The 17228-nt window shown below is 55.8% G+C and overlaps 9 protein-coding genes and 1 non-coding gene across 10 annotated transcripts; 3 read left to right on the top strand and 7 right to left on the bottom strand.

The window, feature by feature from the left end:
- Positions 1-1617: 1617 nt before the first annotated feature.
- On the bottom strand, positions 1618-2555 carry L226DRAFT_573245 (uncharacterized protein; the record flags this gene model as incomplete). The annotated part of the gene is made up of 3 exons (XM_067684816.1): positions 1618-1974; positions 2030-2071; positions 2124-2555. 3 exons carry the CDS (start codon positions 2553-2555, stop codon positions 1618-1620), a joined length of 831 nt encoding a protein of 276 aa, XP_067532748.1.
- A 33-nt stretch (positions 2556-2588) lies between these two features.
- On the bottom strand, positions 2589-3605 carry L226DRAFT_156429 (uncharacterized protein). The gene is made up of 2 exons (XM_067672489.1): positions 3023-3605; positions 2589-2957 (listed from the first exon to the last, which is right to left on the bottom strand). Exons 1-2 carry the CDS (start codon positions 3496-3498, stop codon positions 2705-2707), a joined length of 729 nt encoding a protein of 242 aa, XP_067532747.1. The 5' UTR covers positions 3499-3605; the 3' UTR covers positions 2589-2704.
- A 108-nt stretch (positions 3606-3713) lies between these two features.
- L226DRAFT_573244 (uncharacterized protein) lies at positions 3714-4193 on the bottom strand (the record flags this gene model as incomplete). The annotated part of the gene is made up of 3 exons (XM_067684815.1): positions 3714-3914; positions 3988-4126; positions 4189-4193. 3 exons carry the CDS (start codon positions 4191-4193, stop codon positions 3714-3716), a joined length of 345 nt encoding a protein of 114 aa, XP_067532746.1.
- Positions 3969-4740, top strand: L226DRAFT_537305 (uncharacterized protein). The gene is made up of 3 exons (XM_067681303.1): positions 3969-4126; positions 4189-4558; positions 4632-4740. Exon 2 carries the CDS (start codon positions 4192-4194, stop codon positions 4402-4404), a length of 213 nt encoding a protein of 70 aa, XP_067532745.1. The 5' UTR covers positions 3969-4126; positions 4189-4191; the 3' UTR covers positions 4405-4558; positions 4632-4740.
- Positions 4741-5204: 464 nt separating this feature from the next.
- On the top strand, positions 5205-5276 carry L226DRAFT_t191. Its single transcript has one exon. It is a non-coding gene; the product is annotated as a tRNA-Thr (tRNA).
- A 361-nt stretch (positions 5277-5637) lies between these two features.
- Positions 5638-6385, bottom strand: L226DRAFT_537303 (uncharacterized protein). Its single transcript, XM_067681302.1, has 3 exons — positions 6208-6385; positions 5904-6058; positions 5638-5840 (listed from the first exon to the last, which is right to left on the bottom strand). Exons 1-3 carry the CDS (start codon positions 6329-6331, stop codon positions 5775-5777), a joined length of 345 nt encoding a protein of 114 aa, XP_067532744.1. The 5' UTR covers positions 6332-6385; the 3' UTR covers positions 5638-5774.
- A 1202-nt stretch (positions 6386-7587) lies between these two features.
- Positions 7588-8751, top strand: L226DRAFT_156338 (uncharacterized protein). Its single transcript, XM_067672487.1, has 6 exons — positions 7588-7726; positions 7791-7852; positions 7909-8170; positions 8231-8361; positions 8445-8554; positions 8610-8751. The coding sequence occupies exons 1-6, from the start codon at positions 7680-7682 to the stop codon at positions 8610-8612; spliced, it is 615 nt and encodes a 204-aa protein (XP_067532743.1). The 5' UTR covers positions 7588-7679; the 3' UTR covers positions 8613-8751.
- A 1052-nt stretch (positions 8752-9803) lies between these two features.
- L226DRAFT_554139 (uncharacterized protein) lies at positions 9804-10977 on the bottom strand (the record flags this gene model as incomplete). The annotated part of the gene is made up of 2 exons (XM_067682979.1): positions 10427-10977; positions 9804-10371 (listed from the first exon to the last, which is right to left on the bottom strand). The coding sequence occupies exons 1-2, from the start codon at positions 10915-10917 to the stop codon at positions 9804-9806; spliced, it is 1059 nt and encodes a 352-aa protein (XP_067532742.1). The 5' UTR covers positions 10918-10977.
- A 215-nt stretch (positions 10978-11192) lies between these two features.
- On the bottom strand, positions 11193-12061 carry L226DRAFT_614921 (uncharacterized protein). The gene is made up of 2 exons (XM_067686705.1): positions 11460-12061; positions 11193-11404 (listed from the first exon to the last, which is right to left on the bottom strand). Exon 1 carries the CDS (start codon positions 11850-11852, stop codon positions 11472-11474), a length of 381 nt encoding a protein of 126 aa, XP_067532741.1. The 5' UTR covers positions 11853-12061; the 3' UTR covers positions 11193-11404; positions 11460-11471.
- A 1593-nt stretch (positions 12062-13654) lies between these two features.
- Positions 13655-16465, bottom strand: L226DRAFT_554138 (uncharacterized protein). The gene is made up of 5 exons (XM_067682978.1): positions 16208-16465; positions 16025-16147; positions 14187-15973; positions 13964-14125; positions 13655-13906 (listed from the first exon to the last, which is right to left on the bottom strand). Exons 1-4 carry the CDS (start codon positions 16419-16421, stop codon positions 14036-14038), a joined length of 2214 nt encoding a protein of 737 aa, XP_067532740.1. The 5' UTR covers positions 16422-16465; the 3' UTR covers positions 13655-13906; positions 13964-14035.
- Between the last annotated feature and the right edge of the window lie 763 nt (positions 16466-17228).

Below are 17228 nucleotides of genomic sequence, written 5' to 3'. Positions count from 1 at the left end.
GACAACGGCGGATAATGAAGGGGTATGACAGCGTTAGACGACGGCAACGGTGCTGATTGACGGTAAGTAGACAGCGGTAGGCGATGAGGAGTTGGCACGAGCCGCCAGACGCCGGTGGCATTTCCTGTGTCGGGAAATCTCTCTGTGACATTGTCACATTTCCCGTCCGTAGACACAAATAGGAGATGTAAAATTTCTTTCACCGGGAAACTGAACGACGAATTTCTAGTCAAAGGAAATGTATGGAAGATGATCTGGGAACAAAACATTTCCCGAACGTTTCCCAGTCCTGGGAACGTAAAGTGTCCTGAACGTCTCCCGGACATCTCTTCAACAGGGAAACTTAGCCCACCGGGAAATGTGTGGAAAACTGACGGAATACGTTATGTGTCCTTGGTTGGGAAACTATCGGGAGATAACCTGGAAACCATAAGTTTCCCTCCAATTTCCCGGCCATCTCCTGAACCGCGAAATGAGTTTTCTCCCGTCGTGTCAGCATAACCTACCTTTGTTAGTCATCTCTCGCAGGTGAACGCGATCGAGCAACATCCAGTGCAGCGAACTAAGACTCTATTTTATACGAGCCATAGCGGCGTGCTAATAGTTACATGATAGCCGGTCTCTTTGTATGTTGCGAGAGTGGCGTCCCTTGTATACGGACATTCGTGCCCCATGAAGACGTTCATCATCCCGACGGCCCAAGCATATCGAGCTCATGACCGCACAACACACCCCATACATATACAGTCCACCACGAGCCCGTGTGGCGACACGTCCATGATGCGTAGGCTGAGGCGGGAAGATCCAAGGATTGCGCGGATCCAAGCGCCATGTCTGAATCGGCACTAGCGTATGAGTCGCGCGCGATTCCGGGTGTGAAGATGTCTGTGAGGACAAAGGAGTTGTCCATACAGCACCAGGATAGCCCGCCCCGTACACGACCTCAGGCCGCGTGACACATCAATCGACCCGAGCCGGGACCATGGGCAATACGGCGAGGCGCTGAGATCGAGAGCTCGAAAGCCTGGAGTGGCCGCCATGATGTCGGTGCAGGTAGCCCGCCGGGATGGAAAGCTCTGTTGTGCGTCATTTCCTGGAACGAAGCGGCGAGCGCACTTGTTCATCTCGGTGGCAGCCGTCCGGAAGAACGAAAGCTAGTCAAACGCTCAGCTTCTTCCAGGTCTTGAGAGGTAGGCAGCGCGATCGCGAGACATCCCTTCCCTCGCACGAGCGTATAGAGTCGTCGTCGTTGGGCTTGAAGAGCTACTTGAGCGCGGACCGCCTGTACGCTTGACTCCCGATGGTTCGCCCTCCCCAGTCGCATGATGAACTGTGTTGGACCCTTGGATGCGAGCCTCAGGTTTAAGTACAAATCCGTGAGGATATCCACTCGGGCCCGGACGCGCGAGTGAGTGGATCTGTCCAAGGGCGGGTAGGAAAGCGGCGGAAGGCATACTCCTGCTGAGCCACCGCCGGTACTCCGCATAATCATCCGATCGGCTGAGCATCGCAGAGTGTGGCCCCGTACTGCGAGGCACCCGCGTCCGCACTTCATCCGCTGTCGAAGTGAGACCAAGATTACTCAAGTAATCTAGCTCCTCCTGCCCCTGTGCGATTTCATCGAACACGCTCATGTCGAGGGGAGTCGGTGTGCACGCCGAAGTCAGACGGCCCGGCGGGGCCAGCCGACGGTCCTACCTCAACCTGCGCCGCGTCCATAGCTGGCGCATCGTACTTCAGAGGGAAGTACGCAGGAGGCTGGGGGTACGCGAAAGAGTGAGGATACGCCGCAGGGTGGGGATACGCAGCACTCGGCTGAGGAACGAGTGACCGCCGGAGCGGGCCCATCTGGTCAGCGACCATCTCCGGGCCCGATGAGAAGTTCAAAGTGGCTTGTTGTCGGGTTTTGTGGGGATCCTGTTCTTCGGTGCTCAGCTCGCGCCATGCCTGCCCGTGGATTCTGGACCACCCCGACTGATCGAGCCTGAGTCTGGAAGGACTTCATGACGCCTTCTGTATGACGTCTGACCACTTTGCGAAGTAAGCTTTCGAAGTCGAGATCTTCCGGGTTCTGCGCATAGACAGTCAGTTCGCAGCTAACTCCGGAAGCGGCGGCTACTCACCACCTGGAGTTCCGCCGGTTGTCCCTTGCACCTCTCAGACCTGTAACGTATGAAGCAATCGCATGGCACCATCAAGGGTGGGCGCAATGCCAGAGCGGCTGCGGAGGGTGGGGTGGAGGACGGGGTGGAGAAGGACGGGGTGGAGGACGACGGGGTGAAGGACGACGGGGTGGAGGATGACGGGTAGAGGACGATGGGGCGCAGGACAACGGGGCGCAGGACAACGGGGCGCAGGAGGATGAGGTAGAGGATGATGGATGCGGAGCCGAGGCGGTGGCCTTCGAGCGAGGACTGGGCGCGGACGGGCCCGGTACCGGTACAGAAGAGGAGATGGACGGTTCGGAAGGCATGGTGGGTGATTGAGGTCGTTGAGAGTCGTTTGTGGGTGATGGGTGGGGGGGAGGAGGATTGAGGAGAGACGCGCCTTCTCATACGCCGGGATGGTGGAGGACACGAGAAATCGAAACTACTTGCCGGAGGAGACCTCTGGACCTTCGATGCGGGAGTGGACGGCGTCGAGGGCTACAAGCTACCCGTCCGCCGCCACTTGTCGCTGCATGGCGTAGGGGTTCGGAATGCCATCAATCGACCACGAAGTAGGCCAGGTGTCGGTGCAGGACTCCAGCCGGCGCGGTAAGTGGGTGGATCTCGACTGGCATTCGTTTCGGAAGGTGCGAATAGTCGATGGGGTGCATGGTCTGCGCGATGTATGCTGGATCTGTGCCCAATGGATCCACCGACACGTGCGTAAACCCAGCAGGTACCGCGAGAGAAGCGCCACTAGGAGGCGGGGTAATGTGATGGAGCGAAGGGGAGAGGCTAACGCGGTGGAGACTGTTGAGACAATACATCAGTGAGCATGCCCTGACGTTCGCCTCGCATGGGCTACACATCCATACCTGCATGTCGTAGTGAGAAGTTTGTCTGTGAGAGAAGGCATGTGCCTTGAACGTCGTGAGGTGCTGGTGTCGCATATGCAGTGGCGTGTGGTGTGAGATGGAGTACAAGGTTGTGAGGGACGAGGATGGAATCCTGCCACCTTATATACCTGAGCAGAAGGACAAAGCTCTTCCGCGAGGCACAGGATTTCAACAGCCGCGCACGGCGGCACAAGGTACAACGCCTTTGTTTCCACGACGATGACGCACCTGCTGTGAGCCTTGAGGACATTGTCCGAGCTTTCTTGAACAGCCCATCTTTGATGCCAAAGCAGCGAAGAGGGAAAGCACAAAGCGGGCCAAAGGGCATGATGAAATTGACCACGAGGTGAACCAAAAAGGACTACGTGTCGACGATCGCTGCGGCTTAGATGACGCCGCCGCGTCGGTCTTCCTGTGTCTCCGTCGTTTCTTCTTTGTCCCTTCGCCAGCTCCATCACCAGCCACTGCTCAGCCTCGCCGTCCTCCGCGTATGCATCGCATTTGCGCTTTTGCTCCCTTGGCCTGTTCGGCTCTACTTCGTCACTTCCGTTCCTCGTCACCTCCGTTCTTCGTCATCGCCCTGGTCGGCGGCCGGAGCGGCAGCTTTCTCGCGGCAGCGCTCTTTCTTACCCTCTCAATTGTTCACCTTCTTCGTGTGCTGTGCGGCCCGCTACTTGAGCTTCGCCTTAAGGTCCTGGAGCTGAGCCACACGGTACCCGCCCCAAGTGCGGTCCTTGCCCTCCTGACGATACGGGGTGTACTTCTTCATGCCAATGAATGGATTCGACTCCCCGTCGGACGCCCTCCGCAGGCGCAATACCAAACGTCTGAAGCGCGACGTTGATGTAGTGGGAGCCGCCATCCCGCCGACCTGCAAGATAAGCACATCAGTCAACATCCGACCGCTGGATGGGATAGGGAACAGGACCGGTACACACACCCACGTGCTCTTCGAGCTTCCATCTGCGGAGTCCATATTCGTCGTCTCCGTCCTCGACCGCTTCTAGGGCTCTCCTCCAGCGATCTCCTTGTACGTCCGTGAGAGACGACGCGCGGGATGGCCAGAGGCGGTTGAGGATGTATCTACGCGCACATGCCAAGAGTGAACATGATGCCAGCATCATCTATGAGGCACGGAGACTCACGACATGAATAATTCCTCGTTTTCGTCCTGCTTGCTCTTCCGACTTCGCCTTCTTCTTCTTGCTCTGGTTCTCCGTGCGCATCCCGTTCCGCCTGATGTGCACCTTCGTCCGCCTCAATGGGCCCCGAGAGGTTTTCCCGACCTCAAGTCGGAGGTACGCGCGATACTCCTCTGGCTTCTCGATCTCGTCCTCCGCCTCCCGCGCAGCTCCTCATAGCCGGCCCGGAAACCTACGGTGGTGTGGAACGCGTCGACAATCTCGCCGCGGAGCTTGCTCCGCTCCTCAGCATGCGTGGGAGGTCCTGGGAAAGGCGTGCGCAACCGAGAGGCCTGTTCGAGGGCTGATTAGAGGCGTGTTGTAGGGGTCAGGACTACATCGGTGTGCGTGCTCAGCTCGAGATCCAGAACGATTACTGTGGGCGTACCAATAACCCGCGAGCTCACCGGTTTTCTGTCACTCCTCTCAACTCCACTGCAACTAATCTCACGGACGTCCTTTGCTGTAGATTGACAGGTCCATGCCGTTGACGCGCACGAGTTAGGGAGAAGGTCTGGTCCGCTGTAATAGTGAGTTCCTCGTCTTGAGACTCGGTTTTCTCATTCTCCTTTCCATTTCCGTAAACGTCCAACCCCCCGCAGTCGTGCTTTTCCTCCACTTGACGCACACTTGACGCATGCAATCCAGCTTGAATGCTTGATGAGACGCACGTTTGGCTAGTTCAACCCAGGATCTACTCCTTCTTGTGCTCCAACGTCTTCCTTCGCATAGTGTTCGTCATGGTGGGGGTATGGATATTCGAACTCTGGATCATCTGAAAAAATGCGGCCGGGATGAAGGTGAGGGTGCCGGAGTAACTTGTAAGAGACGTGATGATGTTTGTTGAAACAGATAACAAAGTAATAAGCAAGACACCGAGGGAAGTAAGTGCGGAGTAAACGAGTCACTAGGGCATAAGTACAAGCCCCAAAGGCAATTGTGCATTAGCTGTATATTTATGTTGTGTCAAGAATGACATGGCCCTTATAGCTCAGTGGTAGAGCGCGCCACTCGTAATGGTGAGGTCGGTTGTTCAATCCAGCCTGGGGGCATATGATGATCGCGGTATGGTTTTTGGTCTTCCTTGCCTTTTTTTCCTCCCCCCCCCTTACTTGAATCTCAGCCACGCTTGCAAGGAACATAGAGTGTTATGATCAGGCAAAGTGATGTAACAACGTGTTGACACCATTTTGATGACCGTTGACAGTAATTAGGACGGAAATCAAGCAGCATTATCGCAAGAAAGATAGACCACGACAAGTACGCTCTTCTACATAGTCTGAATTGTTGCGATCTATATCAGTCTCTAACCTAACCTTGATGTCAGATATGACCCGCGAGTCCAGACGGGACCCATACGAGACCCTTGCTCGGGCACAATCAACAATTATGCACGTCGTGCCAGTGCGTGCAGTCGGTGCAGTACGCGCCCCCAACGCCACTCTCGAGGCAGCACGGATACTCGCTTGGATGTTCATCTTTCTGAAGTCTTCACTCAAGTCCTCGTTCAAACCAGTATAAGCAGTTCAATCTTTACAGTAAGCTTCGATCTACTTCGCCTTGGGCCCGCCACCGACCAGGAATATAGGCGTGATCTGGAGCTTCTCATGGTCCCACTGCACGAAGATTAGTCAGGGCCGCCGTCGGAATACATCAACTCATGAAAAGATAAGACGTACCACCTCTCCGGACGAGTAGAATGGATCTCCTTTCAGCGTCTCCAATACTTGTGCCTTCGAGTCGGCCTTTACAATGATGAACGACCCGACCAGGTTCTCGAGCACATCAGCATCAGTGGCAATCTTGCCATCTGGCAAGAGTCCTCCGCCAGAGACTGTTTGACGAGGTGAGCTAGTATTTTGTGAGGATAGTCACGGAGGAGGCATGGAAAGGGAATTCGGCTCGGAGGGAGCTCCTCCGAGTCTCTCTGAGTCGTCTTCAGGGCGGCAGTGCCGAAGTCGAGAGCAAATGTACAGTACTCACCGATGTAGCCGCTCTGAAACAAAGGACCATTGTACTCCATATGCTGCGGCTTGTACTTCTCGCGCTGCGCATTCGGGACGTCAGGCGCGAATATGAGGAAGTGACTGTCTGGTGGAGTGGACATGTCGCCTGTTTCCTGGGTACGTGTACTAGTAGCGTGAGCACTGGTGGGTACCCTTGCTTGAGCGTACCTTGCTATCCGTGCATATCCTAATATATATGTTCTGGCAGACTACCTCGGTCGGATACGGCAACGCTTACTGAGCCACTATCCCGCCCGAAGCCGCCTCGAAAACCTCCCGCTGCGGGATCTTCCTCGGTACCGACGGATCTGTTACCATTATGGGAGGGTATGACTAGGAGTTTCACTAGCCACGCTCCCAAACACGGACTCGACGCTCATCCCCCGATCAATGCGTGCGTCGAAGCCACTGTCCTCGTAAGCAGGTCTGCCTCCATCTTCTCCATACGCCGGATTTAAGATGCATTCGTCATTGAGGCTTACAGCACACGCACTCTTTGCCCGATAAATGTGGCAGACATTCAAGATATGGACCACGGCGTGCTTCGGGCTGCTCGGTCTGGCGCTTCAGTCTCCTCCTGGAATCCGCCTAGATCGCACATTGCTCAGAGCACTGGGAGCGCATGAGCCAGTGCTCAGATCTGTAAGAGCGCACCATCCAACACTCTCCTGTCAGTTTCTAACTCGACGTTCAGTAGCGAAGCGCCAGGCGGCTTGGCATGCGACGCCGCGGCATAGGTGGTACCTACAAGGCAAGATGGCCGGTGCTAGAGCTGGAATCCGAAGAGTAAAGACCATAACGGTGCACACGAGGACGCGCATTCATATACACAGCCTGCTGCTGCACACGAGACGACGACCTACCGCAGTATCCCCGGCAGAAGCAGAAGCGTTTCTGAGGAACACGTTGTCCCCTCGCCTACAGGTTCAACTGGATGTCGACCTGCCATCTAGGATCGGACACTCTTCCCTTGATGCCGAACACGACCGTAGCTTCGAACACATGGCGAACGCGTGCGTCGGGCGCGGAGTAGATATATATCTATAATCGCTGGCCGCGACCTGTGATCGACCTCTATCTTCTACTCTCTGCATCGTAAGTGCGGACTCGGAGTTTGCTTGGTATTTCGAACTTGTGCTGATCGAGTCTGTGGGCGTCCCCAGAGGATGTCGCAACACGCACAGGCATCATCCGCGACCGCGACCGCTGTCGCCTCCCCTATCTCCGCCGGCTCCGGTAGCAGCACTTTGACTGCAGTCACTACCGCAGCACTACCTCAGGCTCACGTACAGGCTGCTGCGGAGCTGATGACGAGGATGAAGGAGTCTCTCGTGTCATATAGTGTGCGTTTGTACCTTTCCTTCATGCGATTTTTGTCTCCTCCTTGGCATTTTGCAAACCGTGTCCCGACAGGACGCCATCGACTCCATCGGAAAGCAAGTCGTCGAGATGGTTCAGGATGGCTCGGAGAACCAAGTAGATAAGAATATCGGGATGTATGTCGGCCACCCGGGTACGGATTCAGTGGCCTTGCTCACGATACGATCCCCCTATTACTAGGTTGCGGCGGCATATGGAAGCCCAGGACAGAAAGCAGGATGGGCAGATTCTAGAGATCCGAGGTGCGCATTCGATCCCCGCGCCGCGACCCTACCACACTCCCTTATCGGTATTGCAGCTCTGATGCAAGAAGTACTGGAGAAGGACGTCGTCGAGCACCTCACCTCGCTCAGTCAGTACCAGTCTCTTCCCTACTCCTGCTCATTGGTGATGTTGATCTCATCGGTATCAGTCGAGGACGGGGTGCTGCAGGACATCGACGCACTGGTGGATCAGGAGGTCGCGCACTTGCTCCCTGCATACATCCCGCAGCACTTGCAGGATGAGCTCCGGAAGCACCAGCACCAGCTGGAGGAGGTCCAGAAGGCGCTCTACAATTCGTACGTCTTATTTCTTCTTTCAAAGTTGTCTTCTATCAAGTGCTAACGTTGTCCTTTCAGTGAATCTCGTCGCGCCAACTCTACGTTGAGGTCACATCGGCTGCACGAGACAGTGCACGACTTGTACAACATCAACGGCGCGAAGAGTGAGCACTTCCCGCGGACTCTTGGGGAGATGTTCGCCGTCTCAGGTGAGCGGTGATGACCTCGTTTAGTACACTGACACGTGTACCTTGCCGCAAGGCTGGATGGCTTACCCATATCTCTGTCACAGATGAGAGGGCCATCTCCTTGATGAAGGAGTACGGCGTAGGCGACCCGAGCCCTACTCGCGAACGCAACATCAACCGACTCATGCAGTCGTTTGGTATACAATATCAACTCGTACGTTTCCTCCTAACTCTCCCTCCCCGAATACGTGCGAGTTTGCTCACGACAGTGATCCGGATCTCGACGCAATCTCCTCAAACACAACAATCGTACCTCACTTCTTCGCGCACAACCACTATCACGACTACAAACATAACTATACGTATACTTACACAATGATCATCGAAATCCACGGGACTACGGAAACCACGCATGGAAAGGTCTCGACGGGCGCAGGAATGCCGGCTGTTCCCTGCAGGACGAACACGGGGAGGGCGCCATGAGTTCGCGGGCTTGCGTTCCCTCACTTTTTCATCTCTCTCCGTCCGCTAGTCCTCCTCTCGTCTTGTATCATCTGCTGTATTTTGTATAGTAATCGTATCGCTTCGACATCCCCGTCATTCTGCGCATAGCATGAGCCGCGTGCAAAAGTGAACACTGAGACACTGGCTTCCGGCGTACGGCCACGAACAAATTACCTGTTTGTATCGGATTTCTCTGCATGCAAACTCAGGATTCACCATTAAGAACTAGAGAAGAGAGCTACGCACATCACATTGTTTCGTAAGCCAGTGCTTCATGTACTCGTCGGGCGTGATCCAGAAGCTTGCATCGATCGCGGTGGCGGGGTACGTGTCCGACCAGTTCGCCGCATAGTCGCCCCCGCCGCCGAGGATCTGGTTACAGTGTGAGTTGACGGCCCGCCGACGCACGTGGCGTACGGAGTGAAGATTGAGGGGTAGTGGATGGGGGCGGCTCTGTTGCCGTTGTAGTCGTAGTCGACAGAATATGAGAAGAGTAGTACTTCGGGTACCGAAGAACGCACTCCCCTACCAGGCCGCCTGCAGTGTTGACACAGTCACATAGCACATTCCGTCGCGAGCGGGCTTTGGTATGGCTATTGGCACAACGACATCTGCATATACCAGACGGTGGGCTGTGCGAGAGGACGTAAGGTAATCTATACAACAGACCGAAGCGGCGAGACCACGTACCTAGCGGAAGGAGGCCGCAAGGGTGTCCTTGCGGTGTGGCGTTATGCGCCTAACGCCAAATAATGCATTGCAGCGAAGGGGCACAAGGCGACGACTGGAATAGAGTATTGTCCATAGCACTAGAGTCAAGCCGCATGGGCATGGGTAGATAAAGGTCAGATTATACGTCTGCATATGTATACAATCGGGTATGAGTATGTGATACATCTGTCCACAAAGTTGATCAGCAACGGAGTGATGGTCAAGAGGAATTCACCACTCACCTATTTCTACTTGCCCTCACCCATGAGCGTATTTACGGTCCGCGCAACAATCCCTACAGCCTCCTTGACGCGCTCCCGGTCTTTCTCCCGCACGCGCTTCATGATCCGGCCCTCGAACTTGTCGGGATGGAAGCGCAACATCGTCTCGCGCAGCTTCTCCTTCCTCTCCTTCGAAGGGTCCGCACTAGGCGTACCATGCTCGGAAGGCGGGATGAGGAACAAGGAGATCGCCTCGACTGTAAGATCTTCGATCCGAACTCGTGCAGTGTCGTCCCGCAACGATATCGCTGAAGCCATGACAGGCCACGGAACGTCTTCGAAGCGTAGCAATACCTCCCCGGACGTGGCGCTGGCAGCTGCAGGGGCAAGGAGAGCCTTCCACCGCGTGTCGTACAGCTCTCGCGCCTCGACCTCCCGTATCCGCTCCCTTGCACGCTTACGCTTCCTGCGCTCTTCTTCCGCCGCGCGTTCCATCCGTCTCGTCTCCTCACGGAGCGCGTTCTGGCGCTCCTGCCGCGCCTTGGACTCGGCCTGCCGGCGCATCTGCTCTTCGTGCTCCGCTGCGTGCTTTTTCCTGGACAGCTGTATCCTTCAGTTTAACGACGAGCGAGATACGTGACAGCACGCACCTCCACATTCCGGCCCTGATCCACTCCGCATAATCCTCATCCTCCATGTACCGCGGATCGACGTCGAGCTCGTCGTCCATCCGGTCCATCCCACCGCCTCTCCATCTCCTTGGGACGTGCGCGTACGCGTTGAGGGTAGCCTCGACAGAGTCCAGGTGTTCGTCGTCGCCCATTGCGCCCCACAGCTTGTCCCGGAACCGCTCCTCCTCCAGCTGTGCCTGGATGTAATCGTAGTCCGGCTTGTGCGCGCCGGAGCTGGACGCTGCAGGCTGAGGCCCGTACTCGGTGTCGCTGTCCGCGAGAGTATCTCTTGAGGGTCCTGCATTGTCGTTCGTGCGTCTCCGCTTGTGTCCCTGCTCGTGTCTGGCGTAGTCGTCGTCGTATCTCTCATGACGTTTGGCAGCCTTGCGAGCCGCTTTGCGTGCCTTCTTGAGATCACGCTCATCTTGCTCTGCCCGCGTGGGTTTGAGGTGAAGTTTGTTAGACGACATGTCGCATAGTGGGGTAAGGAGGAGAGGGTGAGGGTGCTGGGGTGATGGTGGAGTGGAAGTAAGCCTCGTGCATATTACTGCATTACTTACTGCGCTTATCCTGCTTACTTACTTGCTGTTTGAGCGACTAGTACTACAAGGGTACCGAGACTCAAGCTTACAAGTTTCTACAGTCACCGCTATGCATGCCGCAGGTGCAAGACGTTGCTTCTTTGCCACACTATGATCATGTTTTCCAGCGGATGTAAATGGCGTAAGCGTGTCTTGGACAAGCCGGTCCGGTAGCTTTAGGTGATTTCAGCCGACAGACGGCAATCGCGTTCAGACTTCGATACATCCAAGAAAGTCCTTACATAAGTGGAAGGATACGGGCCGCTATATACATCAAACACGGAGCAATACGAGGTGCGCTCGATACCTTCTGACACCTTTACATATTCAGTAGGCCAACTCGTGCACAACGTCATTGCTATAGATGATGATAACCCTGAGGATGATCAGCACACTAAGTACCTTGACGAGTACGTACTGGCCGAACGTACCTATACCACCTATCAGGTGTAGTTGCACTGGGTGACCGAGCCTGAGCCCTGCTTGATTCCGCCGGTGCAGCACCAGTAGTGCACCCCGCCTGTCATGACGTTCATGCACTGGTCATCCGTGATCCAGAAGTCGGCACTGATGCTGCGCCCGTCCGAGCCCTCCCAGTTGCTGTAGCCGTCCGAGCGGCCCACCATCTCGCCGCAATCGAGGTTGAACGGCCCGCCGATGTACGTGTCGGTACCGTCGTAGAATTCGGGATTGTGAATGGGAATGTTGCCGACGCCGCCATTGAGGCGGCTGCTGTAGCAGGCGATGACACCTCCGGCGCGGACGATGGGGAGGTGGAGGAAGAGGGGGAGGACAGCGAGCAAGGTGGCGAGTGTGCGGGCCATGGCGTGAGTGCGATAGGATGTGCTCGAGAAGGTACTCAGGAGGGAAGATATCTCTCTGAGTAAGGATAGTCGACGACGACACAGGCCTTATATAGATGACATCTAGCTAGAGCGCGCTGTAAAAGCTGCCTTAGTAGTCGCGTGAACGATACCCACTGTCCAAGATGACTCCAAGTGGATTCCGACCGCTTTCTTGCCATAATCCTGGGTCATGTCTCTCGGAGGTTACCGAAAACTTCGCGACAAAGCAGTCCTCAACGGCGACGTGCGGAAAATATGCGTGTGGTGCACTGAAACCAAGCGTCCTCGAGGAGCACACCACTTGCAACTGAGAACCAACCGCACTAGCATGATGAGAGGTTGCACTGAATGTAAACCTCACCTGTATCTGGATTGTCCCGACGATCTGGAGACTCTTGATCAAGACGTGATCATAATCAACATGCCTGCTCAGCCATATACGGCACAGGGACTCATTCGTCGGGTTTGGGCGGATAGCTTGAGAGAATTTGGGGCTGGGTGGGTCGGCGATCGACTCGGCCTCGCATTGTCTGCCCGAGGGCCTTCTGCAGGTTGTAAACAGACGCATCAATGTCAAATTCACGCTAAAGCCAGACCGTACCGGAGGCGTCTGGAGGCCAGAAAATGAACCACAAGGTCGAGCAGTACCTGCGCGGTGCATGAGTAGCGTCATGATACTAAGTGCATTAGTCCGACGATATTGAAGTCGGATCTCCTGTCAGAGGCTTTTAGCACATGTCTCTGAGCTACTTCAGCTTGAGAACAATACCAAAATACCAAAAATGAATATACTCACGGACTATTGAGTGATTCCGCTAAAGTCGGAGGATTGTACTGGCAGTGCGCATGCGAGTGAGTGCACAACCGTGACACGCCGTCCTGCCGCTGGCACATCATACGGTGGCAACTACGTCACGGTTAAGTGTGTGTCCGAGGAACCCGGTCGTATATGTCGCAGATGGTCAAGGTTCTAGATAGCTGATGAATCAAATCACGCTACCACAGAATTTGACATCCGTGTGCGGGGTACAACATGTGAACGAACGTACGAGTGTGTACATAATTCCGCCCTGGGCCGCCTGACCGGCTGCTCGGTACAGTGCCTCCCCGTCTATGGCCTTGCATTCGCGGCATATTCTGCAAAAATTGGCATCGCTTAGTACGATTTGCGTCTTACGGACGCCGATGTCCGACTCACAAACGGCTACGAATGCCGGACTGCTGCGAGTATGGGAAGTGTAAGTGGAGACAGACAGACCACATGCTGAGGTCGTACATACATAAGATATACATGAAGAGAAGGTGCATCCGCTGCAAGCGAGAGTATGAGTAAAGTCGAATAGGGTATCTCCGGCGAGAAGCAGCAGACATCAATGTTTACTTGTAGAGTACACTGGCAGATGAACCTAAGGCCGAGCCCTCCTTCTCTATCCGTATGCGAGTTCCCCGAGCTGCCTCATGAAGACCGCCCGAGGTCTACATCAAGGGAATAGCTCAATAGACCGAATTTCACTTGAAACACTCACCATCAGCGCTGGCAGGATTCTACCCCGCCATCGGGATGAAGACTGAAGTGTTCGCGTATGCTGGTTATCTAGATTGTGGTTGCCGTGCAGGCACATATCGAGGCTACCCGTCCTCCCTATCAGTACGACAAACTCGAGTGAATAATCTGGACCGTAAAGCGGTGAGTCTCAGTAATCCCGGCCTGTCGGAGAACAGCAGCAGTACTCCCCTGTCTGTCTAGCATCCGGTCCTAAGCCGGATCGCGAGACCCTCTGGGTGCAAACAACACGTGCATATCATAGTGACCGCGCGAAGCGGACAAGAAAACATACTGCTACATACGTGTACAGACATATACATATTCAAGCTTCAAGCCTCGCCTAGGATCGTAAAACGTTCTGAGAAGATAGCCAGAAAGGAGTGGTCAGCTGGACGCGCGGACTCGGTCGGTCAACCTATGGATTACGATGGTCATACGAGCGTGTGAACTAGGGAGTAGGGTGGTGATGCGTGGTGTAGAGTGAACACTAGAAAACAGCCAGAGAGTCAAGACGAGGTAACGCAAGAGAGAGAACACAGCGAACTTGCAGCGAACACAGCAAATACACATAACCAAGAACGATGCGAAGACGGAAGCCAAAGAGACGCACTCGAGATCAAATCACGTACACATCCTCCTTTTCGAGGCTGTACTCCTCCAGCTTGCGGTAGTACTCGATGCGCTCCAGGCGCTTCCGCTCGCGCTCCTGACAACACGCCCATCAGCACAATTCCCCGAACAACGTCAGAATCATAGACACTACGCACCTCGTCCTCTTCAGGATCAACATGCTCAACAGCCTTCTCTTTCCCCTTCCCCTTCGACGCTGGTCGCCCTCGGGAAGCCGACCGGCCCCTGGTCGTCGCAGCTGCACGTCCTCCAGAAGACGACACAGGAGCAGCGGCCCTACCTCTTCCTCTCCCTCTCCCTCGCCCCCTCCCACTAGCAGCTCCGCGACCACGTCCACGTCCCCTCGCGGCTGGAGCCTTCGGCGGAGACGAGTCGTAAACGTCACCAATCTCAGATGAGCCGTCGGAATGCGGGATATTCTCCCTCCCTTTGCCCTTTCCCGTCACAGGTGCCCTACCCCGAGCCGCCTTCGTGGCAGTCGTCGCGCGGGTTTTCGAGCGCTTCGGGAGCAGCGCTTCGAGCTTGCGTACCGCCGCACGAGGGTCAGACTCCTCGCTGCTCTCCTCCGTTTGAGCCCGGGTACGCTTCTTCCCTGCGACCTTGGGCGACTCCGGCTCCTCCAGCTCGAGTGTGGCGAGTGGCTTCCGGGGGCCCTTGGGACGAACGACAGAGGGTTTAACAGGTGAAGGAGAGGAATTGTGCATGGACTTTGCGGTGAGGGAAGAGTCGGCGAAGAGGCTGTCGCCATTGTCGGAGAAGTGAGGCGTAGGCAGAGGACTGCGCTGGTGGGCATTCCTGTTCTTGTGGGGCGTGCGGAGGGCGTGGGCCGGGCTGGCGGATGAGGAGGAAGGTTCGAGCAACTCGTCGAGACCTCTCTTCGTCTTCGCAGAAGCCAGTAGCATGGGGGCTACAGAAGCGATAATTTCCTCCTCACTATGAAGTACTTCCGACTCTCCTTCCTCCATAGGTGCGTCGTTCTCCTTGTCGTCGAGAACAAGATGGGGAGGCCGGAAATTCTCCTTGTCTTCGTTAAGGTCATAGTCATCCATTGGAACGTTCTCCTTATCCTCGTCCTCAGGACCATCCAAGTCGTCAAGATGAGAGGGCTCAGCACGGACAGGATCCACATCGAGGTAAAGATCGTCGATATTGTGATCGTCGTCCGAGGGCATCGGGGTCGGGATGCGGTCAGGGATAGGGGCTGACGACGGGACCTCGTCCAGCGCAAGCGTACCCAGTGGTGCACGCGACCCTCCTGGAGCCCTCGAGGATTCCGCCACAACGTGCCGCTGCCGCAAAGTCTTGAGCTTGCGCTCTGTAGCAAGTAATCCGAAGGGATCATCGTCGCTGAGGTCGTTGTCTCTGGGTACGTAGACGGGACCAGCGTCGTTCTCAACAGGGTCGTCCGAGGAGAAGTGATATCGCCGAGGGAGTTGCTGCTGTGAAGTCGACGCGATGGGCTGCGTCGGAGGTGATGGAGGTGGAGGAGATGATGGCGGCAGCGGGGAATACGCGCGAGATACACCAGCATTCCATTTCTTGATACTGCTGTCGTGTCTTCCCCGAGGAAAGAATGGTCCTAAGGACTCCCGCAGGGGCCTGATGCGGCCTAGCGGAGTGGACTCGACGGGCATAGGGGTACGGATGATGCGAGCAGGCGAAGGAGTGGCCAAGATAGCTCTCACAGCTTCAGAAGTCGTGCTGTCGTCGTCAGCTACAGGGACAGATTCCGGGGTGCTATAGCGCTCGGGCTGCACGATGGGGAAAATCGCAGGCGGGATTGAGCCAAGAGGAAGTCGTGCCTGTTGATGCTCTGCGGTAGGTGATACTGGAGAAGGGAGCATGCGGAGGGCCTGGGCCGGGGACCGTTTGACACGGCCTTCGTCGTCCAGTGGCTCAGCCGCGGGAGGCGTAGGCGTACGTTCTAGGATACTGGTAAGGCCAGGTTCTGGAGTCGAAGGCTCCTCCAACGTACCTTGCACTTCCTCCGCCTTCCTCGATCTGCCTCGCTTGACCCGTGTCGTCTGCAGCGCCTTCTTCACCACACGACGCCGTGTGGCGCGCGTAGTAGGCGTCGCCTCTTGCGCAACATGAACTTCTGCAGATCCCCCGCGCTCGCAGCGTGTCCCCAGCGTGTCGCAGATCTGATCGAACGCACCTTCGCCTTCAGCACTTTCCCGAGTGTCATCTAACTCCGCCTCCGTCTTCTTCTCGGCATCCTTGCCCTTGGCTGCTCGCCGAGGAGGCCTGGTTGTAATCTCGACGACTGGGACGAGCTTGGGTTTGGCACTGCGCGTGGTCTTTGCTTTCGGTTTCTGTGGAGTATTTCCTGGTGTCTTATCTTGCAAAGCAGGCCTACGTCGCGTTCGCATAGTCACTGAGTAGGAAAACGCGTCGAGGTGGTGGTGGTTAGAAGTGAGATGCAAAGTCGGCCAGTGCGACGCGCTCGAGGCGTCCGCAACATCACGTGTTCTGGCAAAGACCACAGCGCTAAACATCAAGTACCTATATACCATCTCCCCTGTGTGACATCGAGTATCTCTCCTCCCTCTCCTCCCTCCCTCCTCTCGCCACCGCCTCCGGCGCCAGCTACTCGACTCATGCATCCGCTCCTCCCTCGGTTTTAGGATTTTTTTGACAGCGAAGCAAGCGTCCGCGATGATATTGCTCTGCTCTCATGTCTGCTCGCTCAATGCAAATCTAATCAAAACGTCAACAAGTCTGGGCAGACGGAACGGCCCAAGCTGAACTCGTTGCATGCATGGCTCCACCTTGCCTTCATGCTGACCACTGCAGGACCGCACGACCCATCTGGCAACAAGATTATCGCGGTGACTGGCAAGGTTGAGAGTGACGCCATCACGGCTGCTCTGGTTACTCGTAACGTTCCTTGTCTCTCGTCTCCTGAAGAGCAAACCACCCCGTTCTCGATGTCGGAGTTGGAGAGTGATAGAAGCTCTGGAAGGGAACTCCCCGCAGGCTGTGCTTCCACCACGATGAGCTTCACGACAGCCTTCTGAGCATGGTCCATTCTAACCTCTGTGTAGGGATGTCCCATTCTCTCAACACGCCTCCGATGTCTTCGCGCTGGACTGGACTTCATCCTTCAAGACACGCATTCGACCATCTTGCCTTGGGTCCCTCCTGCTGGGATACCCACGGACGTGCTGGTCGAAGTG

This window comes from Lentinus tigrinus (genome assembly GCF_003813185.1).
Source record: "Lentinus tigrinus ALCF2SS1-7 unplaced genomic scaffold L226scaffold_24, whole genome shotgun sequence".
Lineage (NCBI taxonomy): Eukaryota > Fungi > Basidiomycota > Agaricomycetes > Polyporales > Polyporaceae > Lentinus > Lentinus tigrinus.
The sequence above is the reverse complement of the archived record's forward strand: the minus strand, read 5'-3'. Positions and strand labels throughout refer to the sequence as shown.

Bases quoted from the DNA above. Each gene is read 5' to 3' on its own strand.
- L226DRAFT_537305 (XM_067681303.1), top strand. From the start codon at position 4,192: ATGAATAATTCCTCGTTTTCGTCCTGCTTGCTCTTCCGACTTCGCCTT.
- L226DRAFT_156338 (XM_067672487.1), top strand. From the start codon at position 7,680: ATGGTTCAGGATGGCTCGGAGAACCAAGTAGATAAGAATATCGGGAT. The intron at 7,727-7,790 runs GTATGTCGGCCA...CCCTATTACTAG, and splicing joins GTAGATAAGAATATCGGGAT to GTTGCGGCGGCATATGGAAG. The intron at 7,853-7,908 runs GTGCGCATTCGA...TCGGTATTGCAG, and splicing joins GCAGATTCTAGAGATCCGAG to CTCTGATGCAAGAAGTACTG.
- L226DRAFT_554138 (XM_067682978.1), bottom strand. From the start codon at position 16,421: ATGCGAACGCGACGTAGGCCTGCTTTGCAAGATAAGACACCAGGAAAT. The intron at 16,148-16,207 runs GTGCGTTCGATC...GGGGATCTGCAG, and splicing joins GGAAAGTGCTGAAGGCGAAG to AAGTTCATGTTGCGCAAGAG. The intron at 14,126-14,186 runs GTGCGTAGTGTC...GCGTGTTGTCAG, and splicing joins TTGATCCTGAAGAGGACGAG to GAGCGCGAGCGGAAGCGCCT.
- L226DRAFT_614921 (XM_067686705.1), bottom strand. From the start codon at position 11,852: ATGGCCCGCACACTCGCCACCTTGCTCGCTGTCCTCCCCCTCTTCCTC.
- L226DRAFT_537303 (XM_067681302.1), bottom strand. From the start codon at position 6,331: ATGTCCACTCCACCAGACAGTCACTTCCTCATATTCGCGCCTGACGTC. The intron at 6,059-6,207 runs GTGAGTACTGTA...CTCGTCAAACAG, and splicing joins GTTTCAGAGCGGCTACATCG to TCTCTGGCGGAGGACTCTTG. The intron at 5,841-5,903 runs GTACGTCTTATC...ATCTTCGTGCAG, and splicing joins TCTACTCGTCCGGAGAGGTG to TGGGACCATGAGAAGCTCCA.
- L226DRAFT_156429 (XM_067672489.1), bottom strand. From the start codon at position 3,498: ATGGAGCTGGCGAAGGGACAAAGAAGAAACGACGGAGACACAGGAAGA. The intron at 2,958-3,022 runs GTATGGATGTGT...TTGTCTCAACAG, and splicing joins CTTCTCACTACGACATGCAG to TCTCCACCGCGTTAGCCTCT.